Here is a 26,168-nt window from a genome sequence, read left to right as displayed (position 1 = left end):
AGAAAAACGTCTTGAACCGGACTCCGGACTTCCTATTGAATTTTTTGAACATTTAAAAAAATAAAAAAATAAATAAACATTGGTTCTAATAGTATTTACTTTTTTTATTTATTACAGGTATTACATCATTAAGGTTTAACATTGGTTTCATGGGGTTTAGGGTATAAAATTGGAGGTTAGTAGGTGTATGTATGTTTGTGGGGTTTGAAGAATTGGAAGGTATATGTTTGTGGGGTTTAGAGATTAGTTAGGTAATAGGGATATGTTTGTAGGGTTATAAATTAACAGATTTTTATCCAAACTTGAAATATCCTTACCCCTCCAACATCCTCTACTTTCCTTTCCCAATCCCAAAAACATGTTTATTTGTTCGACTTAACACATCCCCATATTTCTGTTTTTGTTCTTTCTTAACATTCAAACGATAGACTGCAGATACAATGACAATTTAACAAAATAATGATTCAACTTCCGTAACACGACACTAGAACCAAGGAAGAGCCAGTTTAACTTGATGCAAAAATGATTTTTCACCAGCATAGGCTGCAACAACGAGCCACATCGGACAGCAACTACGGGAACAAGATAAACCTATAACAAAAATAAATGAATTATTCTTCAACATAAATGGAATTGCTGTCTGAAAAGACAAATTAATATCACTTTATGTAAAGTTATCATTAGTTCACCCAAAAATTCTGAAGAAATTGTCTGGTAGCTAGGAACTTTGTACGCTCCACCGAAAGAAATGTTTTTTCTGTATCAATAATCTATCTTGTGTGCATCTATCTATCGTGTATCTTGCAAGTTGCAACCTTATTCCCTTTACAGCATCCATAATTAACTACATGATTGAAAGAACTGTTACTGATGAAATCCCAAGACGTAAAAACTACTTCACCAGGCTGTTAATCCTACTTGGAAAAACAAAACTAAATTTCCCGATAGGGATTCTATCGCCAAAGACCTTTTTTCTTGACCCAACCCAACCCAACCCACACCAACAGATGGCGTCGTTCCTCTCAGTGAGATAGGAAAGTTGTTTATTTTCATTAATGTCTTATACGTTTTTTGTCTTATAGTTCAACAATTAGGAAATTTTGATCATCTTGTGCAAGACAAGGTTTTACATGGAGCCGTCGCATTTAGATTTTTATCCGTCGACGAAATCATAATTAAAAACTCAAATTTATGTTTTCGTGTTTTATTAAACTGCCGTTAGATGGTTCTGACGCATTGCTATAAAGCCGTGCTATATAAACACAGCCTATTATCTAGGCGATCTCGGTCCACTGTTTTCGTTTAGTTTTGATTGGTTTTGATAGACCGAGACAGTTCACGCGGCCTTGGATTGGAATAATAGAAAATGAAAAAAACAAGGCAAAACAAAACAATTGATGGCTGGCTGCTAATCAACCAAGTTTCAGGAAATGTAGTCAAATGTAGTTTAAAGTTTGTAGGCAATCTTTTGATCTTAAAGTACATGTAATTTATTTATAATATTTTCTCCAACTTATTCTTTAATGCTTGTTTGGTTATTTTGTATCTATTTAGATTGTACACAGTGCCAAAGCATCATCCCCAGCAATGTTGGAATCACTTTCGCTCAAGTTTTTTCAAGAGTTTTTCTCCTTTGGCCAATCCTTTACTATGTTACTGAGACAAGAGATCAGTTTGGATTCCCCCTGTTATTGATTTCTTGGACTGTCACTGAAGTTCTTCGCTACCTTTACTACATCTTGAATTTACTCTCTACTGTGCCAGCAATTACATTGGTGCAGGTAAATATTACTATTTAAAAATTTTACTTTTGGTTTCATTATCCACTAATGTTTCTGTTTGAACAGATATTTTTTTTCATTATCTTGTATCCTATTGGAATAACTGGTGAGCTTATTTCCTGTTACTGTGCTCTACCCTACTACAGCACAACTCAGGAAATTTCAGTTTTACTACCAAATAAGTGGAATTTAACATTCAACTTCTGGTACATGCAATTTAATTATATATTTTCTCCAACTTATTGTTTAAGGCTTGTTTGCTTATTTTGTATCTATTTAAATTGTACACAGTGCTACAGGCTTCATTCCCAACAATGTTGGAATTACTTTCGCTCAAGTTTTTTCAAGAGTTTTTCACCTTTGGCCAATCCTTTACTATATTACTGAGACAAGAGATCAGTTTGGATTCCCCCTGTTATTGATTGCTTGGACTGTTACTGAAGTTCTTCGCTACCTTTACTACATCTTGAATTTACTCTCTACTGTGCCAGCAATTACATTGGTGCAGGTAAATATTACTATTTAAAAATTTTACTTTTGGTTTCATTATCCACTAATGTTTTCATTTGAACAGATATTCTTTTTTGATTATCTTGTATCCTATTGCCCTATTGGAATAACGGGTGAGCTTATTTCCTGTTACTGTGCTCTACCCTACTACAGCAGAACTCAGGAATTTTCAGTTTTACTACCAAATAAGTAGAATTTAACAATCAACTTCTTTTGAAATTTTTTCGAGTGACATTTGAATATTACCTACTCATCAAACAGGTGATTTCATTCCTTGGTTCACTTTTTTTTGAAAATTTGAATTTGAACCGTATGTTTTTTTTTTCTCATAGATGAGAGATCATTTTGCTGAATTCACCCTTCTGGGTTCTACGGAACAGCACGTGCGACAAAAGTTGTTCCAAATATTCCATTAACGAACTGGCTTTCTTAACAACGCCGACCGTTACATCCGGGAAGGTCAACGCCGTCGATCCAAAGAAGCTCCCTTCAACCCAATCAACGCGACTGACGTAATCACCCTTGAATCAGAGAAGAAATAAAATCCTCGACTAATCGAAGAAGCTTTCAAATTAGAGTGAAAACAACGAATTAACTGGCTTCAAACGTATCCGAGATCAAAACATTCAAGTAATTATCATAATTCACTTTACCATAATCGTGAACTAATTTTTTTGTGTTTTGACTTTAGAAAAAAGTCTAATTATCAAGGCCTTGCTTATTACTGTATTTGCCGAGGCAAACCCCAAGGAGGAATGATCGAATGCTCGATCTGCTTGTGATGATTCTATCTTTTGTGTTAAGGAGGAGCGAAACAACAAGGTCCAGGGGCCAAAAAGAAGACAAATAATGAAGGCAATGCGATCAGCGGAATCAAAGATGGCCGTTACCTCTGTGGCTTTTTTGTCGTTCAAGACGGACTCGTCTTGAAACGATCCTCTCGCGCTGATGTGACGTTATAAAAACTTCATTTTCGATTACCCGAGAGTGAAACTCTTCAATATGTCTCACAGAGAGGGCCATGAACTGGCAGGTGTGTTATTATATTGTTAAAATCGTCCTTTCAAAAATTTAACCAAAATTTGTCATCTTGTTTAACTCAGGATCGACGCTGCTATCTACTGATGAGTTAACAGCATGTTTGTCTCAATTATCTAACATTATGCAACGAGCTACTGACGCTTCTTCCCAGAAGAAAATATTGGTTATAAGAGTGGATTCAATGAACTTCAAAAATTGTCAGTGACCGGGGAGCACCGCGATTTCTACAATGGCAACGAAGAGTCACAGGACAGCAATTGTACAACTAAAGACGGTATTTCAGAAGTTGTCGAACAACCTCCAGCGTTCAACAACTCAGAACATGCGAATTCTTTGTTTTCTAAAGGTAAAAACTCGTCGATCAATCTACAGGATAATTTTACCTTTTTAACTAAATTTGGTTTTAATTTGGAAACATCAGATGGCTCGAATTGTATCACTTCTAACAAGAAGAATTCACGCAAATCTCCGTTAGTTCCTCGACAGCTAAACTCATTCGTGTGGACAACGCCATCAAACGTTTCATCCGATCTCATCATCATCATCACATAATGTTCCTCTTACAACTCTTTCTTCTCAAACTGCTGTAGATCTCATCCTCGAGGCTGATTCACTCGAAGTGTCGCTCGACGAAACGGATCCATATAGGAAGGATTCTTCAGGTATTAGAATTCTTCGGAATTCTTTCGATTACTGTTCGATTACTCTAGGGTGAAACTCTTCAATGTCTCATCAAGAGGGCCATGAATTGGCCTTCCTTTCAAAAATTGTAACATTATTTGTCATCTTGTTTAACTCAGGATCGATTCTGCTATCTACTGAAGAATTCAACGGTTTCTGGTTGTTGGACTCGGTGCGGGGAAAAAAAATGTAAAATTAAATCCACGAATGAGTGTTCCTTGTTTACAGTGATGTGAAATAAATGCAAATCATGAACTGATGTCGAAATAGCAGAGTGATGAGGGGTGATCGAAGTGATACGGAAGGTGAGAAGGAATATGGAAAAAATTAGAAGTGATTCCGTGAATAGGCAACGAGGGTTGGTGACAGCAGCACGTTATATAGGCGATGGTTATAGGAAGAGTGTGAAAAAAAGCTAGAAGTGCATCCGTGAATAGGGAACCATGCGTAATAACATAAAAATTGTTAGAATTATCGTTTGTAACTTTTTATTTAATTAAAATCCTGTAGAAATGTAAATACCGATGATATAAAATTTCTAACAGATGAAACTTTTAAAAGTATAAGACAAGGTTGACAAATAAGAAATAAAGAAACATTTCCCATTATAAAGCGTTAAAAAGTAACTTGAGAAGATATCGTAAAAGAAATGTTCTTCAGTGGATAGGACTGCCGGAATAGTAAAACTAAAACTTACTAGAAATTACAATTATATTTTTTCGATTACTTCCGTTTTTAAAAGTTTCAATAATTTTTTCAATGGTTTTCATTTTTGTTTTGAATTCTACACACTTCTCGGACAGCTGAAGGAATTTTGAATTATTTTCTTTTGGAAACGATAAAAAAAAATACAACTAAAAAAAAACCACAACTAAAAAAAAACCACAGTTGCAGCTGGCAAAACTGACTCCCACAGATAAAATTCCGCATCCAAATTTGAAACTTCTTTAGGTAGATTATCAACTTTCGGAAATTGCTGATGGATAACCTCTTCCACCGCAGTTCGAAACATGTTCTTCCCGTTCTTCGAATTCAATGGTGTCATCACTGCGGGTTTTGTTCATTTTGTTGTACACGAATGTTCATTTCCATAGTGCATACCGGTGCATACTTTACTTTTACTGTCACACCCGTACTTTTGATTCAAACTCGCGTGTAGGTTTTTAATTGTTTGGGCTTTTTTTTTCCGTTCCTATTGTTATGAGGCTTTTTTTTATTCCCTATAAAACGATTAATCGAACAAAAATATCGAAACCAAAGCTAAAAAGACACCTAAACTCCGCAAAAAAGGTAGACGTTAGAGGACTCCGGAATGCATTAGCCTCTTTTATTGACACTTGAGCGCTCCGGAGTGCAATAGATTTTACCATAAAGGGAAAATCGGAAAATCAAAATATAGACTTGAGGAAAACTATTTTCTAATTGTTGGACCACTCCTATCGGGAAACTCGCGCGCGCAGCAAGGGATCGGATTTACTATCAGAAAAAATTATGACAGAAGAAAAGCTAAACTAAGCAATACATCAGAATTACTTTTAAGAAATGTAACATAGAAATAGACACCTAGCAAGCTTTTGACACAAGTCTTAACTGAAAAGTCAACAGATAAAAGCAAAGAGCTTGTCATAAACAAAGTAAATGAGTATAGGCTAACTCAAAAAAGTTTATCAACTTACATACTTTAAATTGTTCTGTAGTGTTTCTGCATGTAATGAAAGCTTCAACCGCTACAGATAGCAAGCCTGAAAGAGTAACACCTTCCACCAGCTGGCTGCAACAAATCCATGTGCACATCGGATTGCAATGAAGAAGCTCAGACTTCACCAGGTTGTTAACAGAAAAATAAAAACTCAAATTACAATCAGAAACAAACTATAACAAAACTAAATGTGTAACCTTAGGGTTAAAAAGTTGTTCAACGTACATGACTTTTATTGTTCTGCAGTTTGTTTTCCATGTAACGAAACGTACAGCCGGTACATGCTGCAAGAGAGAAGAGACGAGATTTGGGAAAATGTTGTACACATCAGTTTCAAGCCACTTAATCAGATGGTATTACCAAGTATAAATTGTACCTGTAAATAAATGTAAATCACCACACCATGCACCAGCACCAGCACCACACATTCATGTCCAACAGTGATGCAGAGTTTGCAGACTGAGAAAATACGTGAAGTGCTCAGTGCTGACGTCATCAAGCCCGTACCGCCTACCGCATCAAAAATCAACTACATCCTCACAAGTCACAACCTCTGAAGTGATAAAAGATGGCGTGCATGACACACTCCTAAGAACCCCACCAGACCCCACGATCACAGTCGGATGCGCTAGTTTTTTATATAAAACATTTAAACGCATTTAAACAAAAAGTGAGCTTATGGCCCATTGACAGGCCAATCGCCCATTGACATAATTATAAATAAGTACACCTGAACTTATTGGAGAAAGAGAGTGCTTGTGTATTTTAATCATTTCTGAATTGTCGTAACACTTCTTGGTTTAAATTTTAACATCTAAATGGTTGCACGACTTGCACCACAGACGAGAATCAACATAATAAAAACGAACAATCGCGAACTTCAACTAAAAACTTAAAAACAACACCAACAAACGGTTTAACGGTAGCTCGCACGGAAATTACTGATTTTCTGATAAATAACTGGAAAAACAGCTTCTTTCGATATCGGGACACTAGGCTTTCCACGTCGCTTAACTTGGGAGATCTTCTTTATCACCATCTCTGTAGACAAAATGGTTATTATCTATAGACTAAATATGCTTCGAATATGAAAATACCATAAATTGAATCGAGTTGTCGCGGACTGAGTGACTTTGATGTATTTTCCGTCTTCAAAAAATAATTCTCTGGAAAAGCGGCTAAGGTAACTTTGCCGATGAAGCCAACACTATCCGCCTTGAAAGCAAGTGCATCCAGCTCTCTCTATAATCGAATAGAATATTACAATTCGGTTGAGTTTTAAAAGGTTCATTCACAGTATTACCTCACTTAATTGAATTACGTCTACTTCTCGGTCATTACCACTTCGGTCTTGTTGTTGAGCGTTGGGGATAACTGGCTCCTCAGATCTGCTATAACCATTTTCTCTTTTCCAAAAGTTGATCTGTTTTTCCATTATGGTGGCGACCTCCCTTTTGGCCTCATGATCGCAAGGCAACGACAACTTCAATGGTTTACCCGACAAGATTGCAGTTTCGAAATACCTTCCGATGATTTCTGTAGATGCAATTAAATACAAAAATTTGAATAAATATGATGAAAAAGAAATGCCATTACGAAAGAGTCCAATGAATTGCACGTTCGTCATATCAGCAAAACTGTGGTCTTCAAAATAACGATCAGGAAACGCAGCTAGCACTAAAAGCTCAATGAACTCGACACAACTAGAATTGTGTGCCATTCTGTTGATTTGTTCCTAAAATTAAACAACAACAAAATTAATTGGTCAATAAAAAAAATCTATTAACTTTTACCACTGTTAACGGAACAAGATCGTATTCCTCAAGTTCATTTTGCGTCTTAACCATGGAATGTTGACAAAAAATGTTTAGTGCTAGGCCTAGAATGATAAAAAAATTTCAAAGAATATTACCTTGTATGAGGTGACAGGTCTCACTGACTCAAAGCGGTCATTTAGTTCCTTACATCTTGTGTCCAACGATTTCATGTGCCTTTCAAAATTTTTTATTCTCAAGTTGGTCTTGAAATCTATTGTAAACAAACTTATAATCAAATAAATAAAGAACTTTTTAAACAATTTTAAATTTACCCTTTGTGTCCACAAACATGATTCGGTCATTGAGAACATTGAAACGTTCCAACATCTTTTTCTCTTCCACTTTTTTTTCAAACATCCTTTTCTCTTCATTTTTTTCGATTCGAGATGCTAGATTTTCAAATTCTTCTTTTGTCACATATCTATTCCTGTTTTCAATAACTTGGACCACTTCCATCGAACGATTAGAATTATTACCCCTTTCCATAACTTGGCACACTTCTATCGAACGGTTTATTGCCGCCATGTTTTTAGGCGAATCAAACAATTTAATATATATGAGTGGACGCCCCAAATCGACAACTGTCGCCAACAAATAAAACTGAAGAAGGGCAATCAGTCCCAAGAAAAATTATTTCAGTATACGCTTAGGTGAATCAAGAATAAAAAGAACAATTAGCCTTCAAAACAGAAAACCGACTAGCACGAGGTCAACTACAACTAGATACTAGATTCTCTGATTAAAGTTGTAGCTAGCTACGAATTACAACAGCGTGAACAGAAAAGAACAATAACGTTTTCCTTCCTGCTTTCATGGCACAAATTTGATTTCGTGTTATTTTGGTCAATAGGACAGACGTTGCCAGTGTTCCTTAAACATAGGCTGAAAAACATAGATCTGGCAACCACATACCCGCTAACATCCTCAGATTTCAAACCGTTGTTATTTTTAACGAAAATTCCCACGATTTCAGCGTTAAATAAGTTTATCGCATATTATAATGGCAAGCGGACTAAACAAATAAGATCAACACAAATTTTGCGCAACATCCAATATGTATTCAACAGTTTTAATTATTATATACACACTGAGAATGTACGTGACCAATTTTAAGCCTTGGTTTTGGCCCCTGGAGCTGCTGTTGCTGCAGTCGTAGCAGCAGTAGCCGGAGCTGGGGTCTTCGACTTTTTCGTGGGTCCCATAAATTGGGCCTTATCCGCTGGAGTTTGGAATCTACCATGGCCGAACTTGGATGATGTATCAATGAACTTCAGCTCTATCTTCTCCAAAGCAACACGCTTGGCGCTTGTAACCAACGCCTAGGTAATACAAATACCATGGTTAAAATCTCTTCATTCACTTTTTCAACGTTAAAAATTAAAAGAAGGCTTCAGTCCTATCATTAAATTTCACGTCGTTCTCATACAGTAAATTGGCTCTTCGGTTTATCATCATCAGCCAAGACAATAATTAAAATGAACTGGAACACATTTACCTTGCGAAGAGTAATGACACGTTTCTTTGGTCCCATACAGCACCCCTTAATCATGACGAAGTCATTATTAACCTCACCATAATGAACGAAACCTCCCATGGGAGTGATGGACTTGTCTGTCAAATCGTACTCGGTAGCGGCATTGTTCTTAATGACCTGAAATACGAAGAAAAATAAAGATGAAAAACTGGTTCGAAATACAATAGCTTTGTCATGTATCAAACCGAGGTGATCTACCGAAGTAATTTAAGTACTAGGGTTGAGCATAAGTGGTCAGACCCTCTTTACTTTACGAGATCCTCTAGCACCGGAATACTAGGCATTCATTAAACCGGTGACTCTGAGGCTCGAATAATACTAGAAAACTACATACCTTTCCCTTGCGAGTGTGGATTCCTTTGCCAATCCTGTAGATCTTCTTGTTCATCTCAGTACGATGATGGTAACCCTTTTGACCGGCGCGAGCAACGGTGAACTGAACACGAGACGGATGCCAGGCTCCAATACAAGCGACCTTGCGGAGACCCTTGTGAGTCTTGCGAGGAAGTTTGCGTGTATGCCAACGCGATGTCACACCTGAAAGAATAGACCGACTTAGAAAGCTAATCGAAAACAACTTGTCTGAAATATTAAATCTTCACGATCAAAAGGAAGGCAACATGATTTTCAACATGGTACTCTGACGTGCTATTGTGTTTTTCATCATCTCGAAACAGAAATTATCGACAAGTTTAAAAAAATTACCTTTGAATCCTTTTCCCTTTGTAACACCGATGACGTCAATCATTTCATCCTGAGCAAAAAGAGATGTGATCGGGATAGTCTTCTCCAAGTGCTGACGAGCCCAGTCCACCTTTTGACGAACAGTTCCTCCGTTGACCTGGATTTCCATCATGTGGGCTTTCTTTTGACGCTGACGGAGCAGTTTCATCTACAAAAACGAAAAGCAATTATTACACCGGAATCAGAAACACATCGAAGAAAAACCAACCTGAGTGTGAGCGATGACCCGGATAACTTTGCAGTATCGTTTCATGGCCCTCAATTCTTTTTCAATGACTTTCTTGCCCAAATCATCTTGCCATTTCTTTGAAGCCTTGGTAAAGGCCTTCTTTTTGGACTTGTACCTTTAAAAGAAGAAATTGTTTTAAGAACCACTAAGGGTACAGGTCTCATCAGTTCAAACTGAGCGGAGACTATGGACCCAATTGGATTCAGAGCTCATGGAAGTGCAACCAGAGGAGCTTAAGAATTAATGAGCATTTTATAAGAAAATGTTTCAAGACAGTCATCAGTTCGCCCTAGTTCAAGCAAGTCTGTCTTCAGGCATTTAGCTCAGGAACCATATTAAATCATCACTTGACTGTCTTTTAACACCAAAGAAATCTAAGTACCAGTTCTTGTAGAAACGCCTGCGGCAATCTTCACCAATGTGTTCAGCCCAGACAGTCTTCAATGCACGTAGACCTTTAGGAGTGGCAACATAGCCAACAATGCCAACAATGACCATAGGGGGTGTCTCCAAAATGGTTACAGCTTCAACAACCTCCTTCTTGTTAACCTCTGCAAGAGAAACAGATTTAGTAATCTTTCTACACTAGTAAAGCTGTTCAGAGTTCAAACTTACTTGAGCCTGGCTTGTCACATTCACGAACAATATGGGTCATGCCAGCTTTGTATGCCAAGAAAGCAGTCAAATGAATGGGCTTCTTGGGATCATCATGAGGGAATGACTTGACGCGACCACGGTGGGAGCGACAACGTTTCTTGGGGTAGAACCCCATAGAACCATGACGAGGCGCACTAAACTTCCTGTGAGACTGTACATGAAAAATTCGTTGATTGATAAATCAGATAAACCATAGACTGTAGATGACTAATGCTACAGAAATAACTTTTAAATGAAAGCAAACGGCAAGGTCCATTCACAACGAACGGAAAATCATCTCTAACTTAAGGCAAATAATAGCTAATTTACGTACATGTACACTTCAATCGAAAGCAAGTACTCTATTGAATAGATTACAACTGACGGATTCAATACACAAAGATACACATATATAATACAAAATATAGGAAAACTAAAATGCCTTACCATGCTGTTTCAACGCTGAAGAGTGAAGACTGAAGACGTACAATGTAAAAGAAGGGACGCAGACGCACTTTGGTGAAAACGGCGTTGCCAATTTATGCAACTCGACCGCCTAATAAAATATGAAAAAAAAACGAACAAAGATAAAGTCCACTGACGTTTTTTCTCTTCATAAGAGTAGTAATGTTACAGTATAATAAGGATGATAAGTTTTAGTGAACGTCATGTGCTATTTTCATTTTTAAATGAAACAAAAATCGCAAATCAGCACCTTCCTATTCAGACTTCATTCTTTTCAGTCCCAGAAGATGGCATAGGTGATTCCAAATAGACAATATTCAAATCTAGAAAGTAGAAACACGGAGTAGGTTCGAGACTATTACCTACTACTACAGAGAGAGTATCTGCTGTTGGAAGCCTTGAGCAGTTTAGTCGTTTAGACCAATATCAAGAAGATGAATAAGCGATCGCCAGACACAAATCCAAATGTTGAAATGCAAATCCTCGACTTGTTTTCCCAGCAGAGTTCTATTATTGACTTGGGTAATTTATAAAGAAAACATTAGAAAAAATTATTAAGGTTACAATAGAGACCATTATTCCCGATTTCACCAGTGGAATGCTCATTTATCCAATTTTAATTTGGGCGACTTCTTTAGTCCACGTATCTTCCACTGGATGCGCCGGAAGGTCCCCTGCTCGGCTGGAAAAACTACTCCGCCACTGGACGTCCTAGTAGACATGTAAGATTATTAGATTAACTATATCGTGTAAGCTGAAGAATCGATTAAAAACAAACATATTTACCAAAGTTCATCAGCTAACTTTATTCAGGAACTTGCTTCCGCTCCTTAAATTCCTTTGTTCCAGAAAATTTATCATTTTCATCGGCCTGGCTGGCACTCTAAGCTTTTATTGGCTAAAAGGATTTTTAGCGCTCGTCATTAGTGGCAATGATCGCGGAAAAACATTATACAACGCACAAGCAAGCCCATTTTTTTAGAATGAAACATTCCCAAAAATAACGTAAAGTAATACTTTTAATGGTCACAGGATAACATCTTGAATGTCGAATGGCGACGCCTTGCGCTGCTGAGTTCCTTACATTTTACCGGTAATGGATGTAAGTTTGAAATGCGCCAAACTTTTCAGCAAAGTGCTGTTGCGTTAATGTCGGTCGAAAACGGCTGATACATCAGATAAAAGCAGAAAGTGCCAGTGAGAGTGCGGACATGTTTTACCACTTTCCATTCAACTGTGCGATCGGTTAGTATTCCAGTGAACTCTCATAAACTTGAATTCCGCAGAGATGGAAGTGCTCAAGTTCACGGTTCACGGAAACTCTGAAACATGAATAAAAATTTATGGGTCATACATTTTTTAGAATGGAAACTGTCGGATAAGATGTTTTATTACTTGGCTGTTGACAAAAACCTGCGCAAAAGGTTAGTTTAAACTCTGCTCTTCTGCTTTCGGAGTCTGTGTGGCTGCTTCCTCGGGCGGAACCCTGGGTTAATTACAACTTAAATGTGTCTTATCATCTAGACGGTCGTTAATTCACCCTCTACATTGCAAACTGTACCTGAAATCTGAACTTGAGTGACAATTGGTGAGTCCTTTTCGCAGTATATAAGACGATGGAACTCCGGACGACTTTCCATCTCTGTGACAGCCGTTAACAGGTTAGAGTAACTTTGACTAAAGACGCAAAGCTCGAACTGACAGTCGAAATGTCAACAGTTTCTCTAATTCTTTGCTTGGCTTTGATGCTACACGTCACCAGTGCTTGTGATGGACCAAACGAGCAGCAGCAATTAGCGGCTTCCAGACAGCAATCGGACGAGTATTTCGCCAATGCTTATGGATTCACTCCGGAAACGTGGAGCGCATTTTCCTACCAGCCGTCAAACCCTTACTACGCTCCTGGTAATTATCATTAATTAAAAAGTTCGTCCAAAAATTTGTAATCTGTGAATTACCTGTGGCGGTTTTCAGAATATTCCGGTCACTACGAAGGGCGAACGTCCCTCAACAGCCTACAACCTATCAACGAGAATAATCCATTTAACAAATACTTTGCCAACAGTGAGTCAAATTAAATCATTACCTTTTGTCCTCAATCTGTAAAAATGTCTAAATTTATTCCAATAGGTAATAATGTTGAAGTAGAGCAGAGCCAAGCAGAAAATCGTTTCCTGCTCGGTGGTTTGGGCGCCAATTTGATCAACACGGGCATCTTCAACAACCGTTTCACTCCGGCCAATACGTGGAGGCCCTTCCAAAATCTGGCCAACAGGTTCCCGGCAGCCATTACCTTGAATCCAAACATTGGCGATCCGCTCACCACCTTCGACGCCTGTAAATCTCCCACCGGCGAAGATGGAATCTGTGTTCCGGGAAGCATTTGCTCTTTATTCCGCGGTCGGCCTAGCGGCTCGTGCGTCTTTGGAAAAGTCTGCTGCATCAGTAAGTCCAACAATTAATGATTTGTGAACTTGTGAAATAAGAATTTTGTCTGGCCCACCTTGATGAACAGATACCATCACTACTTGCGGAGGTACGGTTACCTTAAACAACACCTTCTGGCAATCTCCATCTACGGCCGTGAATTCGCCTTCCACTTGCGCGCTGACTGTCCGGATGGACACCAAATTGGTGGAACAAATAAAGAGGCCCATTTGCCAAGTCCGGTAAAGATTCCAAATGACATTGTAGCGACGCCGACGCCGAGATAACAAATGATCATTTTTTCTTTTTAGTTTGGATTTCATTTCCTTCACGACCGCTCAGCCGACCGTCGGCACATGTTCAGACACTTTTGTGGTCGGCGGATCGGCTTCCTCGACGCCCGTCATTTGCGGTGACAACACCGGACAGCACAGTAAACAAAAAGAGAATTTAATTTAAAATATTTCACATAAAATTTGTTTGGTTCATTTCAGTGTACCTTGACGTCCCTTCTTCCGCAATTACTCCAACCGATATCCAGCTGATGTTCAGTTTCGCAGCTGGCGTAACAGCCACCCGTTCGTGGAACATCAAAATCGCGATGCTTCCGTGCGGAGCCTCCTATCTTGGTAACTAATTCAAATTGAAAAGAAATTAAGAATGACGAGTGGAGGCTCATAAAATTGTGCATTCATTTCGTATTTTTCTCCAGCTCCGGTGGATTGTCTCCAGTATTTCTCCTCGGCTACTGGAAAAGTCAAATCGTTTAATTGGCAGGACGTCACTAGCACCGCCACCCGTCAACTCAACAATCAAAATTACAACATTTGCTTCCGGACTGAACTGGTTTCCGGACAGGTATAAATAGAAATAATTTTTTGTTTCGTTATCATCCATTTTCGTCAAGCAGCACGTAAAATATTCATTTACGTTTTTGAAATTTGGTTGATGCCAGAGAGCGACCCAGATGTGCGTTTCAGTTTGCCAGGTGATATCCGGCGGTGACGCATTTGCTATTACCACCGTAGCTCCGGCGGCGGCCGACAACACTGCGGCTCAAGCAGCAACAGCTGCCACTTATTCGGCCGTGGGTTCAACCAACGCTGCAGGAACTGTTGCCGTCTGCTTGTACGATTTCCTACTCATCGCCGGAGCTAGAGATGCCACCGGAGTTGAAGCTGATCGCTACTGCGGTGGTGCATTAAATCCAGCACCCTTGGGAGGAGCTCCTGTGAACCCCTTAACAGCACCTGTTCCTTTGGGTGGTTCACCTACGAGTGTCCAAGTTTGCTGTAAGTTAACTTGTAATTTTCTAATCAGCCGGAAAAGATATTAATAATTTATTGTTGCGTATAAACACAGCTCCAGTCAGGCCGTTCAAGATGACGTTCCGGACGGACAGCACTGAAGCAGTAGTGGGTCTCGTAAATCCACCGGCGGTTCCCGTTCCTGCAATACCCGACACCGGGAATACTGGATTCTGCCTTGATTACCAAGAGCGATAAACAATCGAGGAAATAAGACTTGCATGAAATATCGATGTAGATCCTTTTAGTCGTTTTTCTTGTTGGTGGTGGTTGACACTTTTGTCATTCTGGCTGCCTTATATCTACCGGGAATTTTGAACTTCAAATCATCTGTCGGTAAATCAGTTTTCATTTGGTGATGTGGCTGAAGTTGGCCAAAATTAAATTGTTAGTCGAATTCTTTGGGCTGTGACACATCCGAATAAAAACTGGTTCACTCACGCGATCAATTTCATAATTCTTGTTTCTGCTTTTAATAGTCTTTTCTAGAAAAGAAAAGTCTGATTTGACTGTCTTATTTAAATAAACATCATTGCACAAATTGCGTTTTCGTTCGTTCTAATTCAAGACATTTATTACGTGAGCAACAACGAGCGTGAGCGTGAATCAAGAGAAGTCATAAATGGTCCCCGACCGAGATCCCATTACTCGTATTAGTACGTGCGCAGAATAAGATCGAGTTTTGCACGAGCTAGGCGGTCAACACCTTAGCAACTGCTTGGAATAATTTGATATTCAACCGAAATAAAATCTAATCTCCTTATGGGAGTTGTCCTGTGGCTATCAACCAATCCATTTGAACACCTTCGAATTTATAATCCTGAACTTAGATTTTTGAAAAAATGGAATGGCATTTCGCCTTCGTTCGGTCCTTATAAATAGAGTTCCACAAATATGGTCACGTAACCTGCTGCTTTATAACTTTGATTCATCCTATTCTTTTTCGAAAGCTATACACACCCAGTATAGGAAAAAAAAAAAAATATTTCAGATAGATCCCGGTATTGATTCAAAAGTCTTTTTCGTTTTGTTTGCTAATATTTAAGCGAGTCTTGCCAGCATATTTTTATTTTTTTAACGGCCATTGCAGATATGGTTTGTAGCGCCATTCTTTTTCGATGGGGGGCAAAATCCTACGTTGAACTTTCCCAAGGTTCACTTTTCTTTTTGTTTTCGCTGATCCCTTGCCAAAAAAAGATTGGATTTCTGAATCTCGAATTACCTTGACGAAAAACCGATGCCATTTCCAGCATTTAAAAAAATAAATAAAACGGCTATTTCATAGTGCGCTTATCTATACATTTACTCGAGTGGGTCTTGTTAGACTTTACAGGAAGGATTTCTTTAATGTGTAGTTGAGTTAAAATGCAGAGAAAAACTCATTTCGAATTCCATTTTGAGCCAATCTGTTGGACGTAATCCTAGGCTAAGGCGACCGTATTCAAACAGTATTAGGACGGCCGTAAAAGATTTCAAAAGATCAACTATGCTAAAAATAACAAAAGATGGTCTTTTGAGGACAAATAAGGTCTACATCACTCCAAACAATTCTACGAGGACAAAATGTCGTCGCTATATGAGGAATTGGAATGTAAAAAATAATAAAGATGTTGACAATTTTAGCGACAAGGTGACGAATCGGAAATTAAAATTGCGGGAGTATATAAGACGGAAGGAATCTGGACGATCTTTCACACACATTTTCTGTCGTCTGCGACAAGCGGTGACAACTGACTAATTAAAGAAGAGCAACTAGCCAAAACCGAGAAAATGTTCAAAATTGTTTTGTTAATTTCTATCGTTTTGACTTTCAGCCGAGCATGCGATGAAAACAACGGTGAAGAACAACTAGCGATTGCTAGGCATCAATCAGATGAGTACTTTGCAAGTGCTTTCGGTTACACTCCTGATAGCTGGAACTATCTTTACTATCCGGCCAACACTCGCCTTCCGTCAGGTAAATACTAACGAATACTAACTCTGGTATTGAAAACAAATTTAAAAATTAATATCTACTCTTCTTCTGAATTTGTTAAGGATATTTCAATCAATATGAAGGCCGGACACCTTCTGGAAGTTCCATGGATGGGATCGATCCCTACAATACCCATTCAGTTAACGGTGAGTATATCTTTAATTATATTTCCATCTTAAATTATGAAATCACTTCCGATTGTTTTTTGTGAAGCTGACGTCAACAGCGACCAGCAAGGAATGGGTCGTTTGGCGCTGGGCGGTTTGGGCGCCAGTCTAATCAACACGGGCATCTTCAACAATCGATTCACTCCAGCCAATACGTGGAGGCCCTTTTCCAATTTTGCCAACCGGATTCCCATTTCTTACAATCCCAATTTCGACAATCCCCTCGACACTTTCGATGCCTGCACATCCCCAAGTGGTGATGCTGGAATTTGTGTTCCAGGATCGGTCTGTTCGTTATTTGGCGGACGTCCTAGCAGTTCCTGTGTCCTGGGAAAAGTCTGTTGCGTCAGTACGTATAACATCAACTATTTAAGTCGTTTTGAATAAGAATTTTTAATGATTCTGTGGATAACTGATTACAGATACTATTTCCACTTGTGGCGGAACGGTAACCTTGAACAACACGTACTGGCAATCGCCGACCACTGCCGTTAGCGCCTCGTCCACCTGCGCCATAACCCTGAGACTCGACACTAAATACGTCGAGCAATTAAAAAAGCCTATTTGCCAAATTAGGTATTAGGTTTAATTTTCACTTAACTCCAGACGAGAAAAACCAATTAGAGATTTTACATTTTTGGCTTCTTAAGACTGGACTTTGTGTCATTCACAACTGCCCAGCCGACAGCCGGAACTTGTGTCGACACATTTCAAGTGAGCGGAACGACCACCTTGGCACCTGTTATCTGTGGTGACAACGCCGGACAGCACAGTAAATAATCAAGTTAATAATTTGAAAATAATTAAATAAGGAATAACTTATTTTAAATATTTTAGTGTATCTCGACGTCCCATCGTCAGCTCTTACATCGACCGATATCCAGTTAATGTTTAATTTCGGAGCTGCTACGACTACCCGTTCATGGAACATAAAAATTGCGATGCTACCCTGTGGCGCCTCCTATCTCGGTAATAATTTAAAATATTTTTATCTATTTAGAAAAAATATTCTTATCTATTTAGAACATATGCTTTAAACATTATGCTTTAAACATATGCATTATTTAATTCTAATTATTCATAGCTCCGACGGATTGTCTTCAATATTTCACCTCAGCTACTGGAAAAGTCAAATCATTTAATTGGCAAGACGTCGCTAGTACAACCACCCGCCAACTCAACAACCAAAAATACAACATTTGCTTCCGGACGGAACTCGTTTCAGGATCGGTATGAATTTTTGTTTCGCAAAAAAAAATGAATTGAATTAATTCTGATGTATTACAGAGAGCGACTCAGATGTGCGTGTCGATTTGTACAGTCACGAACGGGGGCGACGCCTTTTACATCACGACTCCCGCCGCCGTCGTCACAGCAGCGACTACTTTCCTGACTGTAGTCACCACTACCGCGGGAGCCACTTCGCAATCTAACGTGGGCACAACTGTCTCGAGCACGGGTAATCCAGCGTTTGTTGTTGCCACTTGCCTCTACGATTTCCTACAAATCGCCAGCGGCCAAGACGCCACCACCGGAGTCGAGGCCGACCGTTTCTGCGGGAATCAGTTGAACCCGGCAAGAGGCGCCGATCTTTTAAATCCCGGTCTCGCCACCAGTACGCAAGTGTGCAGTAAGTGGAAAAAGAAAAAAGAAAATAGGAGCTAACTTAATAGGTTTAATCGACAATTATTTGCAGCTTCGATCAGACCGTTCAGGATGACGTTCAAGACCGACGGTACCGAGGCGGCTATTGCAGCTGTGACTCCGCCAACAGTTCCAGCCGTTGCTGGAGCTGACGCAGCCAACACGGGATTCTGCCTCGATTACCAAGAGAAATAGAAAATAAAAAAAAGGCCAATAAACCCATTGCCATTTTGCTTTATTTTAACGTTTCGGCATTTCCAAAAAAGCCTTTGTCTACTTCAAGTTTTACTGGTGGGGGATTTTTCTTGTTGTTGTTTTGGAAATGGTCGTTATGTATTCTGGACCACACGGGAGTTTTGAAAAAAAACAATTCTTTATGTACGGTACTACGTCAGCTTTTTAAAAAGAAATAATTTTGGTTAGTTTCGCAAATGACTATTGTATGACCCGAAAAGGTTAAACAATAAAAACAAAGAACATCCGTGCAAAATTTTTGCGACTGTGTTTTTTGTTTCTTTTAGTTTTAGTCTAATCTTATGTAATTCCATCTGAAATATTTAAATAAACAGCAGCAAATCAACTTTAATTTGAATTTGACAAATAATTACCGTCCGAGAATTTGAATATTCAGTTAAAAGAAATTGGCATTGGATTTAATAACTGAGTCAACTTTTTAAATAATGGCAGAGATGGCCTAGCAACGAGACCTTCAAATAAACATTCACGATTTTTTTGCGCCGGACCATCACCTTGGGTCGAATGGTACAGCCAGTCACCACCAAACGAGACAAGACGATTTCATTTTGTTTTTCTGGCAACCTGCTGCTGCTGTTATTTCACTAGTGAGTGATGCAATTCGAATACCCAGCAAAATGACGCTGCTGTCCATCTTGAGGAGACAGGAGAGTCAATTTCTAGTCGTATTGTTACAAGAACGTCTGCTGTTTGGATATAACTAGCCAAGACAACAACAGTCGGAGTGCCCAGAGCCAACCATATAGGAGCTATGAGAATGGCGCAACGCATCCGCGGGCTCTATAGCCATCCCAATTTTCTTTCCTCATAAAGTACGTGGACCTGACTGTTGCTGGCCTTCGAGTCCAAGACAACAGCAAGTTGAGTTTACATGTCCGTCTGAAAATGGCAGACACCAAACTACGATTTTATAACGACTTGGCCAAATTTGCACAAATTATTTTTCCTGTCGATATGGACAAAAATTTTCTTTTTTTAATAACTTTCCAATTCAAGAGATTATTAAACACAAAGTTAGCTAATCGCCTCAAGTCTGGATTTTTTCAGACGCTATTATAGTCTTCCGCGCAAGGTCTTAGTATTGACGATAGCTTTCATAGTTGGATCTTTGTTGGATGAGCGCCATAATTCAAAAGTATTTAAATCTAATTAATGATATGAGTGAATATCGCACTCTCCTCACGAACGAATGATATTAGTAAAAGAACTTCCGGTTCTCATCACTCGATGTTCATACTCAAATCATTAATCAATCATATCAAATCAACAGCCATTACGTAATGCGTCAAATTCTGAATTAGATTCTCAATCGTATGATGTTGGTAAGACGGACGGTAGTCGAGGTCTGACGCTCTAGGCGAACAGCGCAATCATCGCATGTACTACGAGAGAGAATCCAATTTCAGAACTTGGAATTTTTTCTGTCAGTCTTTTCCTTTTAAGTCTTTAAATAAGCGCCGCCCTTCTTATCACGCACACACCTTGTGTTCACTGCCAGTCCACTTTTCCCTACAATATTCGAACTGGCGTTACTTCTACTACAAAAAAGAGTTCAGACTCGACATAGCGAGAGGAGTTCATAAATAGTTTGACACTTGAATATTATAAGGATCGCATAAACAACCCGGAAGATACGGTGCTGGATGTAGTTAACTCGTTATCTGAAAGATCTCCGCCACGTACACGAATTGTTATGAGAGGTCCCGAAACAAATTGCTGCAAAAGGAAGAATCCGAAAACGACATAATAAAAGTAGAAAAAAAATATCATTAAAAGAAAAATAATTGTATATGATACAAGTATTATATCTTTTGAAACGACGCGGTGACAAAGGACTCGGAATGTTGCTGATGGTCGTCTCGGGTTATATAATCTAATAATAATAATGTAATACATATTTAACGTGCACTTTTACAAATAATATGGACAAAGGCACGGCAATGACTTGGGGAAGAGGAAGCATATAAATTTCAGTTTTCAAAAGCAACACGACAGAGATGGGTTTTCAAGGAGGAGCGGAACTGTGCCAACGTTGTAGAAGATCTCACGGAAAAGGGTAATGCGTTCCAGATTGCTGGGCCAGCATATGAGAAGGAGGTGGAGCCATACTTCTTTGTTTTGATTCTTGGTACAACAAGCTCAGGACGGGAGGACAAACGACGAAGAGAACTGGGTGGCTCGTAGCGCGCGACAAGGGAAGTCAAATAGCTTGGTGCAGTACCATTTAGGCAATTAAACATAAGCAACGATATCTTGAAATCAATGCGTTGGCGGACGGGAAGCCAATGAAGGGATTTAAGACACGGAGTGATGTGGTCACGTCTATTGCAGCCAGTCGCGAGTCGAGCAGCCCAATTTTGGACCTTTTGAAGCACACATAGCTTTGATTCAGGACATCCGACCAGAAGAGAGTTGTTGCAGTCAAGAGTAGAGAGAACGAATGCATGGAGCAGTTGAGCCAGGGCAGGTTTCGACAGAAATCTCTTCATCCGGGAAATACGGCTGAGGTGAAATAGAGCCTTCTTCCGGGTGGCCAAAATTTGGGCTTCCATAGATAGCTGAGAGTCAAGCCCAGCACCAAGGTAGTGGACCAAAGTAGACGGGAGAACTGGAGAAGAACCTACCATTAGCGGCATGCTAATAGGCTTTACACGTGATGAATCGGAGAAAACGAGAAGACAGTATATATCGGTTTACATACTCTGTGACGGACGTCAGTATATCAAAAAGTTCATCAAAAAACACGAATGACACGCTTCACGATCTACCGGCTACTACATAAACCGGGAGCTGGTGCCAGTGTGTGGCGGCAGGTCCCTTTTGGTCAATAAAAATTGTCTAGCTGCACTGTGCTTGAAGTGCTCAAAGTTAAAATATTTTAAATGGGATTGTTTACTCACAGACAAAGCTGTGAGGTAAAAAACAAAAACAAGCCTGATCTGTAGTCGTTCTACCAATGAGTTATTTCAAAATGAACCCTGACTGAGTCAATAAATATTTAGCAAGAGAAAACAGTTCAGCCAGTCAACCGCCTTTAAATCGTATTCCGTGACATAAAACGATTTAAAATCAACTGCACCAAATAGTCAAAAGGGAAGAGTAGAGATCAATGTTTTTCCTACCTTTAAGTCTAGGGAATATGGCCAGGTAACCACAGGTGCTCCATCCGTAGAGATCCGATTAGTTGAGTACACCAGGCGGGATAAGGAAAAGGGGGTTCTCGTGAATACACCCACACTCACATGGGTGTAGACGAGGACAGCAGAGGGGATTTAAAGAAATGGGGAAAAAGAAGTACGTAACCCGGCCGACAAAGGTATAGGTAGTTTTCTCCAATCAAACGGGATGATGCTTATCTAAATTAAAAATGAAAAATGGCTTCCGAAAAATTTTGACAGAAACAACAAGGAAGGACAAGCAGAAAATGAGACAATGGGTAAACTCTAATTGTCAATAATTAGGGGAATTGAAGTATGTAATACAATGAATTTATACAAATCATGCAATATTATAACATCTAGCAGGTCACACAAAAAAAGAAGCGAAAATAATTACCCAAGTGATGATGCTGAGATTGTTGCTGATGACAGCTTATTACCAGCAATAACTTGTGGTGTTATGACGGCTGCTTCAGGCCTCAAATCTGCACAAAGAAAAAGGTTACATTAGTGCAAACATTCTGCCATGCATCAACAAGTGGCTCACATGATAAATGCTGCTCAGCCTCAGGCACAGACATTTCACAAACTTGGCACAGGTTTCTCAATTCTATTTGAGCTCCCATAATCATTCTATTCAGATTTTTAGTTTTATTTTACTGCTAAACAGCATGGAGGGTGCATTAAGCTATTCTATAAAGAATCGCCACCAAAGTCAACACGTCGACCACATTTTTGTCATTTTCCTTCAAAACTGGTGAGCAGACGACACTAATATTCTAATTAGCTAAGATATCGATTGATATTATTAAAAATCGACCCTCCCAAATTCAAACTGCTCAAAAACGATCAAATCGTTTTTCTCCCCTGCTCTCGATCGAGATTATTTAATTATTTAATAGTTCGACTCATCAAGTTTTAGCCACATTTAAGACGAAATTTTAAATTTGCACGAACCCCGCAAATAATTACTTTAAGACTCAAATCGCCACGTAACAATAACACCAAAAAAAGAGGGAAATAAACGTGTTGTTTAATTGTCCGAATCTTACGCGGAAACGCAGGGTAAGTAAACATTGGCATGGGGCGATTCTAGTTTGAATTTCACAGGTGTAATGCCAAAATAAATGTAATTTCCTTGTGTGATTATACGCCAACCCAACCAGCCGCGCTAAGCGCATCCACCCAAATACGACTAATATTAATAATAAGCATCGCAAAACACTGCTATTAGCGATATGTTAAAGAGAGAAAGACATGACCCTTCCATATTAATGAGCCGAGAGTTATAAATCAATTTTATTTTGAAATGCCCGCGCAGCTCGCCCGTGACTCTCCTCCGTACATCATCCCGTAATTGCTATAACGTTACCGTGTGCATAGCGACTCTTTCGTTCCGGGATTTTTTTATTTTTTTGAAAAACCCGCCAGACGCGGAGTCACGACGATAAAATAAAAGCAAAACAACAAGACCTTGTATACCCGATCAGTTTGGCCGTCTTCCATTGAAAAATATGTATGTGAGTCTCAGCTCTGATGTTGCACACAGCGCTAAATAATAACCACGGTATGCTGCCGTGTGAATAAATCACGTGAACAATTTTCTATCCAAAGAGGGTATCAGTGGGGGATAGACAGAGCCGAATAAAACAAATTATTATAGATAACCCATCTGGCGGAATAAATCCAAGTTGGGAATTTGGTGAACTTTAAACACATTAGCCGCAGCGCAAAAAATTTTTGGGCTCTGCATAATTTATTTCAGAGTTAGACGACAAGGAATTTTGTTTTGTTTTTTTTTAATTCCGCAACATCACGCAAGAATTTGTGATGTACATTTCCAATGTCAGACGTCTGCCGGATGACCGGATCGTCAAAATTTACCCTGCCACTTGCGGACGTGTTTTTTTCCACATGCAAATGAGATACAGCAGGTATATGCAAATAAAAATCACGACGACAAAAAATATGAATTTTTGCGGGGATTCACGGATGAACATTCTCCGACTGAAATCGCCAATTGAAAAGTTAAATTTTACTGATTTTACGATCAAGTCATAATTCCATCCATTAAAATTTCTTATGATCGTCTTGTAGCTGCTACACGGTGACATCTGCGCTCTGTCCTTCTTGGCCGGCATAGATTAGGCGTCCATCTGGTCGTTTTTTAAACGCTGGACGTTTGCCAACAAATAATTTTGTAGACAAACAAACGGTTGGCCTTTTGCCAGCGTGTTCGATTCGACTTGGCCAACATCTTCCGATTTTTCATAACCAATCGGCGCATTTTCTTTTGCGGCTTTTTCCTTTTTCCTGCTGTTGGCCTTCACGGGGTCTAAACAAACTCACCTTTCATCATCATCCAGCCCATTGTTTGAACTCAACCGAATAATATTCAAATATTTTCAGCCCAGGATAAGTTATCTGTACCTTTCCATCTCTAATAAATAAAGAATCGAATGGTTGTTGTTGCCTCCCATCGGCTTTTGGCGCGGATATTTAAACGGTTATTGCTCTGTGCCCTTGGGGCCGGCAAATAAACTTTGATAAAGTCCTCTGCTGCTGCCGATATTATCCAGTGTATAAACAAGCCATTTCTATCCATCATCTTTTACGTATTTAGCTTAAGGAGGTTTTAGAATTCTAGAAAAATATTTTCATGTTTAAATAAATGTGACAGTTTGTATACACTTGGTATATAATGACGACCATCGGCATATTTCTATCCTCCCGTAGGCAAACCTGCTGCTGCTGCTGCTGTTGAAATTGGGATGTGGTTATAGCCTCGGGTGCAGCTAGGGCCTAATGGTTCGCTTGTCTTATTTTTTCCTACCCATCCAGCGCACTGCCAGTGCATAAATGATTGCCATAAGTGTGAGCGGTGGTGCCCCGGAGTCGAATTTCTAAAATATAAAATTGAACACCCAAAAATAGCCCAACCGTATTTCCAGGCTATAAGTGAGGGAACGGTATCAGCACGGGCCATTTATTAGTCAGACTGGACCTATACCCGCGTGCCATCCTAAAGTAATGGCCGTTTGTGATGAGGCCAGATGCCGACGGGAGGTCATTAACTACACGTCGAAGGCCGACGAATTTTTTCTTTTTTCTCCTAACAATGTCGGAATATATTTTTTGGTGAGTTGGCAGGAGAAAAATGAAGAAACAATCAGCCACTGCGGTCATCCCGCAACGAACGTCCTTTTTCCACCGGCCAGCGGATGCGCTAATAGAGTAAATTCTTATTTTTGCAATTTTTTTGAAATGTTTATTTTTATTACAGTGTCACGAAAAAAAAACTTGGCCAACTATGGTCAAAAGTATATGTGTACATCACAGTTTTGAAAAAAATCTACACAAGCGACGAAATTGACATTAACACAAAATACCATAAATTATTTTCCGCTTTTGAAAGTTATTTCATGTTTCTTTTTGCGCACAATCATTTGGTGACTTCAAACCGGTGTGTATAAAGATAACATCAGTAACAAACAGACTCAACTCGCATACGATGTGAATCAAGATTTTTCTTTCGATGTCACATTATTATTTATTATCTTTCATACCTATACGCTCAGGTTTGGCATTTTGGTTGGTTGTGTAGCCTATACTTATTATGTATGTTCGGTATAGACGAGGCGATTCACGGCCATGTAAGGCAGATAACACAGCAACAAACAGCCAACACGGAAAAGCCCAACCTGCGTTACACGGTTCATCACTTCATTTGAATAGCGCGCGGCTTATCAACGCAGGTCGCGGCCAAACAAAATTATGAACGTCCCAGAGCAACAGAGAAATATATAAATATTTGCATTTCATTCAAGGTCCAGCAGCTTGTTATTATTAAGAGGTTTGGATGCTTTTCATATGCAAATTCTATACGCATACAATCATAAACATTTCTCTGCCTAGTCGCAATCTCATAGATTCGCAGAGATGAGAAATAACAAATGTTGGAGATATGAATCGCTTATTCATTTAAATGTAATCTAATCCGAGAAAATAAAATTAAACAATTTCAGATTTTTTGGGTTTGATGGCCTTTTTTTATACTTTGCTTTGTGGCGGTCAGAAATTAAAATTTAACTCTAATTA

General features: G+C 39.2%; 5 protein-coding genes and 3 long non-coding RNA genes across 15 annotated transcripts in view; 4 read left to right on the top strand and 4 right to left on the bottom strand.

Moving 5' to 3' along the window:
• Positions 1–26,168, top strand: part of LOC124316246 — a 686,332-nt gene that overhangs the window by 608,583 nt on the left and 51,581 nt on the right. The gene's annotated exons all lie outside the window — the stretch shown is intronic.
• On the bottom strand, positions 64–13,166 carry LOC124316574. 5 transcript variants are annotated; one of them, XR_006911838.1, is made up of 12 exons: positions 13,096–13,166; positions 12,699–13,039; positions 12,533–12,623; positions 12,155–12,457; positions 11,924–12,035; positions 11,711–11,848; positions 11,500–11,644; positions 11,188–11,228; positions 5,938–6,088; positions 5,694–5,831; positions 690–914; positions 64–591 (listed from the first exon to the last, which is right to left on the bottom strand). XR_006911838.1 is itself a non-coding variant. In XM_046782592.1 (4 exons), exons 1-4 carry the CDS (start codon positions 6,138–6,140, stop codon positions 418–420), a joined length of 423 nt encoding a protein of 140 aa, XP_046638548.1. In that variant the 5' UTR covers positions 6,141–6,189; the 3' UTR covers positions 64–417. The 5 variants fall into 5 exon arrangements, 1 of the variants encoding a protein (XP_046638548.1); XR_006911837.1 differs by lacking the exon at positions 690–914 and having other exon boundaries at positions 5,690–5,831; XR_006911839.1 differs by lacking the exon at positions 64–591 and having other exon boundaries at positions 831–917; positions 5,690–5,831.
• Positions 1,297–4,272, top strand: LOC124316632. Of its 2 annotated transcripts, XR_006911881.1 has the most exons (10): positions 1,297–1,479; positions 1,555–1,781; positions 1,848–1,987; positions 2,073–2,289; positions 2,356–2,552; positions 2,624–2,921; positions 2,983–3,324; positions 3,395–3,678; positions 3,754–3,994; positions 4,133–4,272. It is a non-coding gene; the product is annotated as an uncharacterized LOC124316632 (long non-coding RNA). The 2 variants fall into 2 exon arrangements; XR_006911880.1 differs by having other exon boundaries at positions 1,298–1,781.
• On the top strand, positions 5,766–25,918 carry LOC124316679. The gene is made up of 3 exons (XR_006911944.1): positions 5,766–5,843; positions 25,486–25,494; positions 25,907–25,918. It is a non-coding gene; the product is annotated as an uncharacterized LOC124316679 (long non-coding RNA).
• LOC124316399 lies at positions 6,457–8,337 on the bottom strand. Of its 2 annotated transcripts, none has more exons than XM_046782328.1 (7): positions 7,802–8,330; positions 7,625–7,740; positions 7,506–7,550; positions 7,309–7,447; positions 7,016–7,248; positions 6,810–6,954; positions 6,457–6,753 (listed from the first exon to the last, which is right to left on the bottom strand). In XM_046782328.1, the coding sequence occupies exons 1-7, from the start codon at positions 8,052–8,054 to the stop codon at positions 6,629–6,631; spliced, it is 1,056 nt and encodes a 351-aa protein (XP_046638284.1). In that variant the 5' UTR covers positions 8,055–8,330; the 3' UTR covers positions 6,457–6,628. The 2 variants fall into 2 exon arrangements, 1 of the variants encoding a protein (XP_046638284.1); XR_006911834.1 differs by having other exon boundaries at positions 6,620–6,753; positions 7,021–7,248; positions 7,802–8,337.
• LOC124316331 (60S ribosomal protein L3-like) lies at positions 8,566–11,220 on the bottom strand. The gene is made up of 8 exons (XM_046782219.1): positions 11,120–11,220; positions 10,652–10,844; positions 10,419–10,587; positions 10,016–10,151; positions 9,769–9,955; positions 9,398–9,600; positions 9,025–9,180; positions 8,566–8,848 (listed from the first exon to the last, which is right to left on the bottom strand). The coding sequence occupies exons 1-8, from the start codon at positions 11,120–11,122 to the stop codon at positions 8,639–8,641; spliced, it is 1,257 nt and encodes a 418-aa protein (XP_046638175.1). The 5' UTR covers positions 11,123–11,220; the 3' UTR covers positions 8,566–8,638.
• LOC124316235 lies at positions 12,847–19,237 on the top strand. 2 transcript variants are annotated; one of them, XM_046782053.1, is made up of 10 exons: positions 12,847–13,042; positions 13,112–13,201; positions 13,268–13,388; positions 17,175–17,362; positions 17,436–17,589; positions 17,664–17,785; positions 17,851–17,982; positions 18,098–18,243; positions 18,301–18,643; positions 18,710–19,237. In XM_046782053.1, exons 1-10 carry the CDS (start codon positions 12,847–12,849, stop codon positions 18,850–18,852), a joined length of 1,635 nt encoding a protein of 544 aa, XP_046638009.1. In that variant the 3' UTR covers positions 18,853–19,237. The 2 variants fall into 2 exon arrangements, with proteins under 2 accessions (XP_046638009.1, XP_046638008.1); XM_046782052.1 differs by lacking the exons at positions 17,175–17,362; positions 17,436–17,589; positions 17,664–17,785; positions 17,851–17,982; positions 18,098–18,243 and adding exons at positions 13,653–13,806; positions 13,876–13,997; positions 14,059–14,193; positions 14,277–14,422 and having other exon boundaries at positions 13,268–13,582.
• LOC124316685 lies at positions 22,234–22,747 on the bottom strand. The gene is made up of 3 exons (XR_006911950.1): positions 22,618–22,747; positions 22,468–22,555; positions 22,234–22,268 (listed from the first exon to the last, which is right to left on the bottom strand). It is a non-coding gene; the product is annotated as an uncharacterized LOC124316685 (long non-coding RNA).

This window comes from Daphnia pulicaria, chromosome 12 (assembly GCF_021234035.1).
Source record: "Daphnia pulicaria isolate SC F1-1A chromosome 12, SC_F0-13Bv2, whole genome shotgun sequence".
Classification (NCBI taxonomy): domain Eukaryota; kingdom Metazoa; phylum Arthropoda; class Branchiopoda; order Diplostraca; family Daphniidae; genus Daphnia; species Daphnia pulicaria.
The sequence above is the reverse complement of the archived record's forward strand: the minus strand, read 5'-3'. Positions and strand labels throughout refer to the sequence as shown.

Bases quoted from the DNA above. Each gene is read 5' to 3' on its own strand.
- LOC124316574 (XM_046782592.1), bottom strand. From the start codon at position 6,140: ATGTGTGGTGCTGGTGCTGGTGCATGGTGTGGTGATTTACATTTATTT. The intron at 5,832-5,937 runs GTACGTTGAACA...AACCTGGTGAAG, and splicing joins TGCAGAACAATAAAAGTCAT to TCTGAGCTTCTTCATTGCAA. The intron at 592-5,693 runs GTATGTAAGTTG...TTTTTGTTATAG, and splicing joins ACACTACAGAACAATTTAAA to GTTTATCTTGTTCCCGTAGT.
- LOC124316399 (XM_046782328.1), bottom strand. From the start codon at position 8,054: ATGGCGGCAATAAACCGTTCGATAGAAGTGTGCCAAGTTATGGAAAGG. The intron at 7,448-7,505 runs GTAAAAGTTAAT...GTTTAATTTTAG, and splicing joins ATCTTGTTCCGTTAACAGTG to GAACAAATCAACAGAATGGC. The intron at 6,754-6,809 runs GTATTTTCATAT...TTTTGTCTACAG, and splicing joins ACAACTCGATTCAATTTATG to AGATGGTGATAAAGAAGATC.
- LOC124316331 (XM_046782219.1), bottom strand. The intron at 10,588-10,651 runs GTAAGTTTGAAC...TTTCTCTTGCAG, and splicing joins ATGTGACAAGCCAGGCTCAA to AGGTTAACAAGAAGGAGGTT. The intron at 9,956-10,015 runs GTTGGTTTTTCT...TCGTTTTTGTAG, and splicing joins GGGTCATCGCTCACACTCAG to ATGAAACTGCTCCGTCAGCG.
- LOC124316235 (XM_046782052.1), top strand. From the start codon at position 12,847: ATGTCAACAGTTTCTCTAATTCTTTGCTTGGCTTTGATGCTACACGTC. The intron at 13,202-13,267 runs GTGAGTCAAATT...TTATTCCAATAG, and splicing joins TAACAAATACTTTGCCAACA to GTAATAATGTTGAAGTAGAG. The intron at 13,583-13,652 runs GTAAGTCCAACA...CTTGATGAACAG, and splicing joins TGGAAAAGTCTGCTGCATCA to ATACCATCACTACTTGCGGA.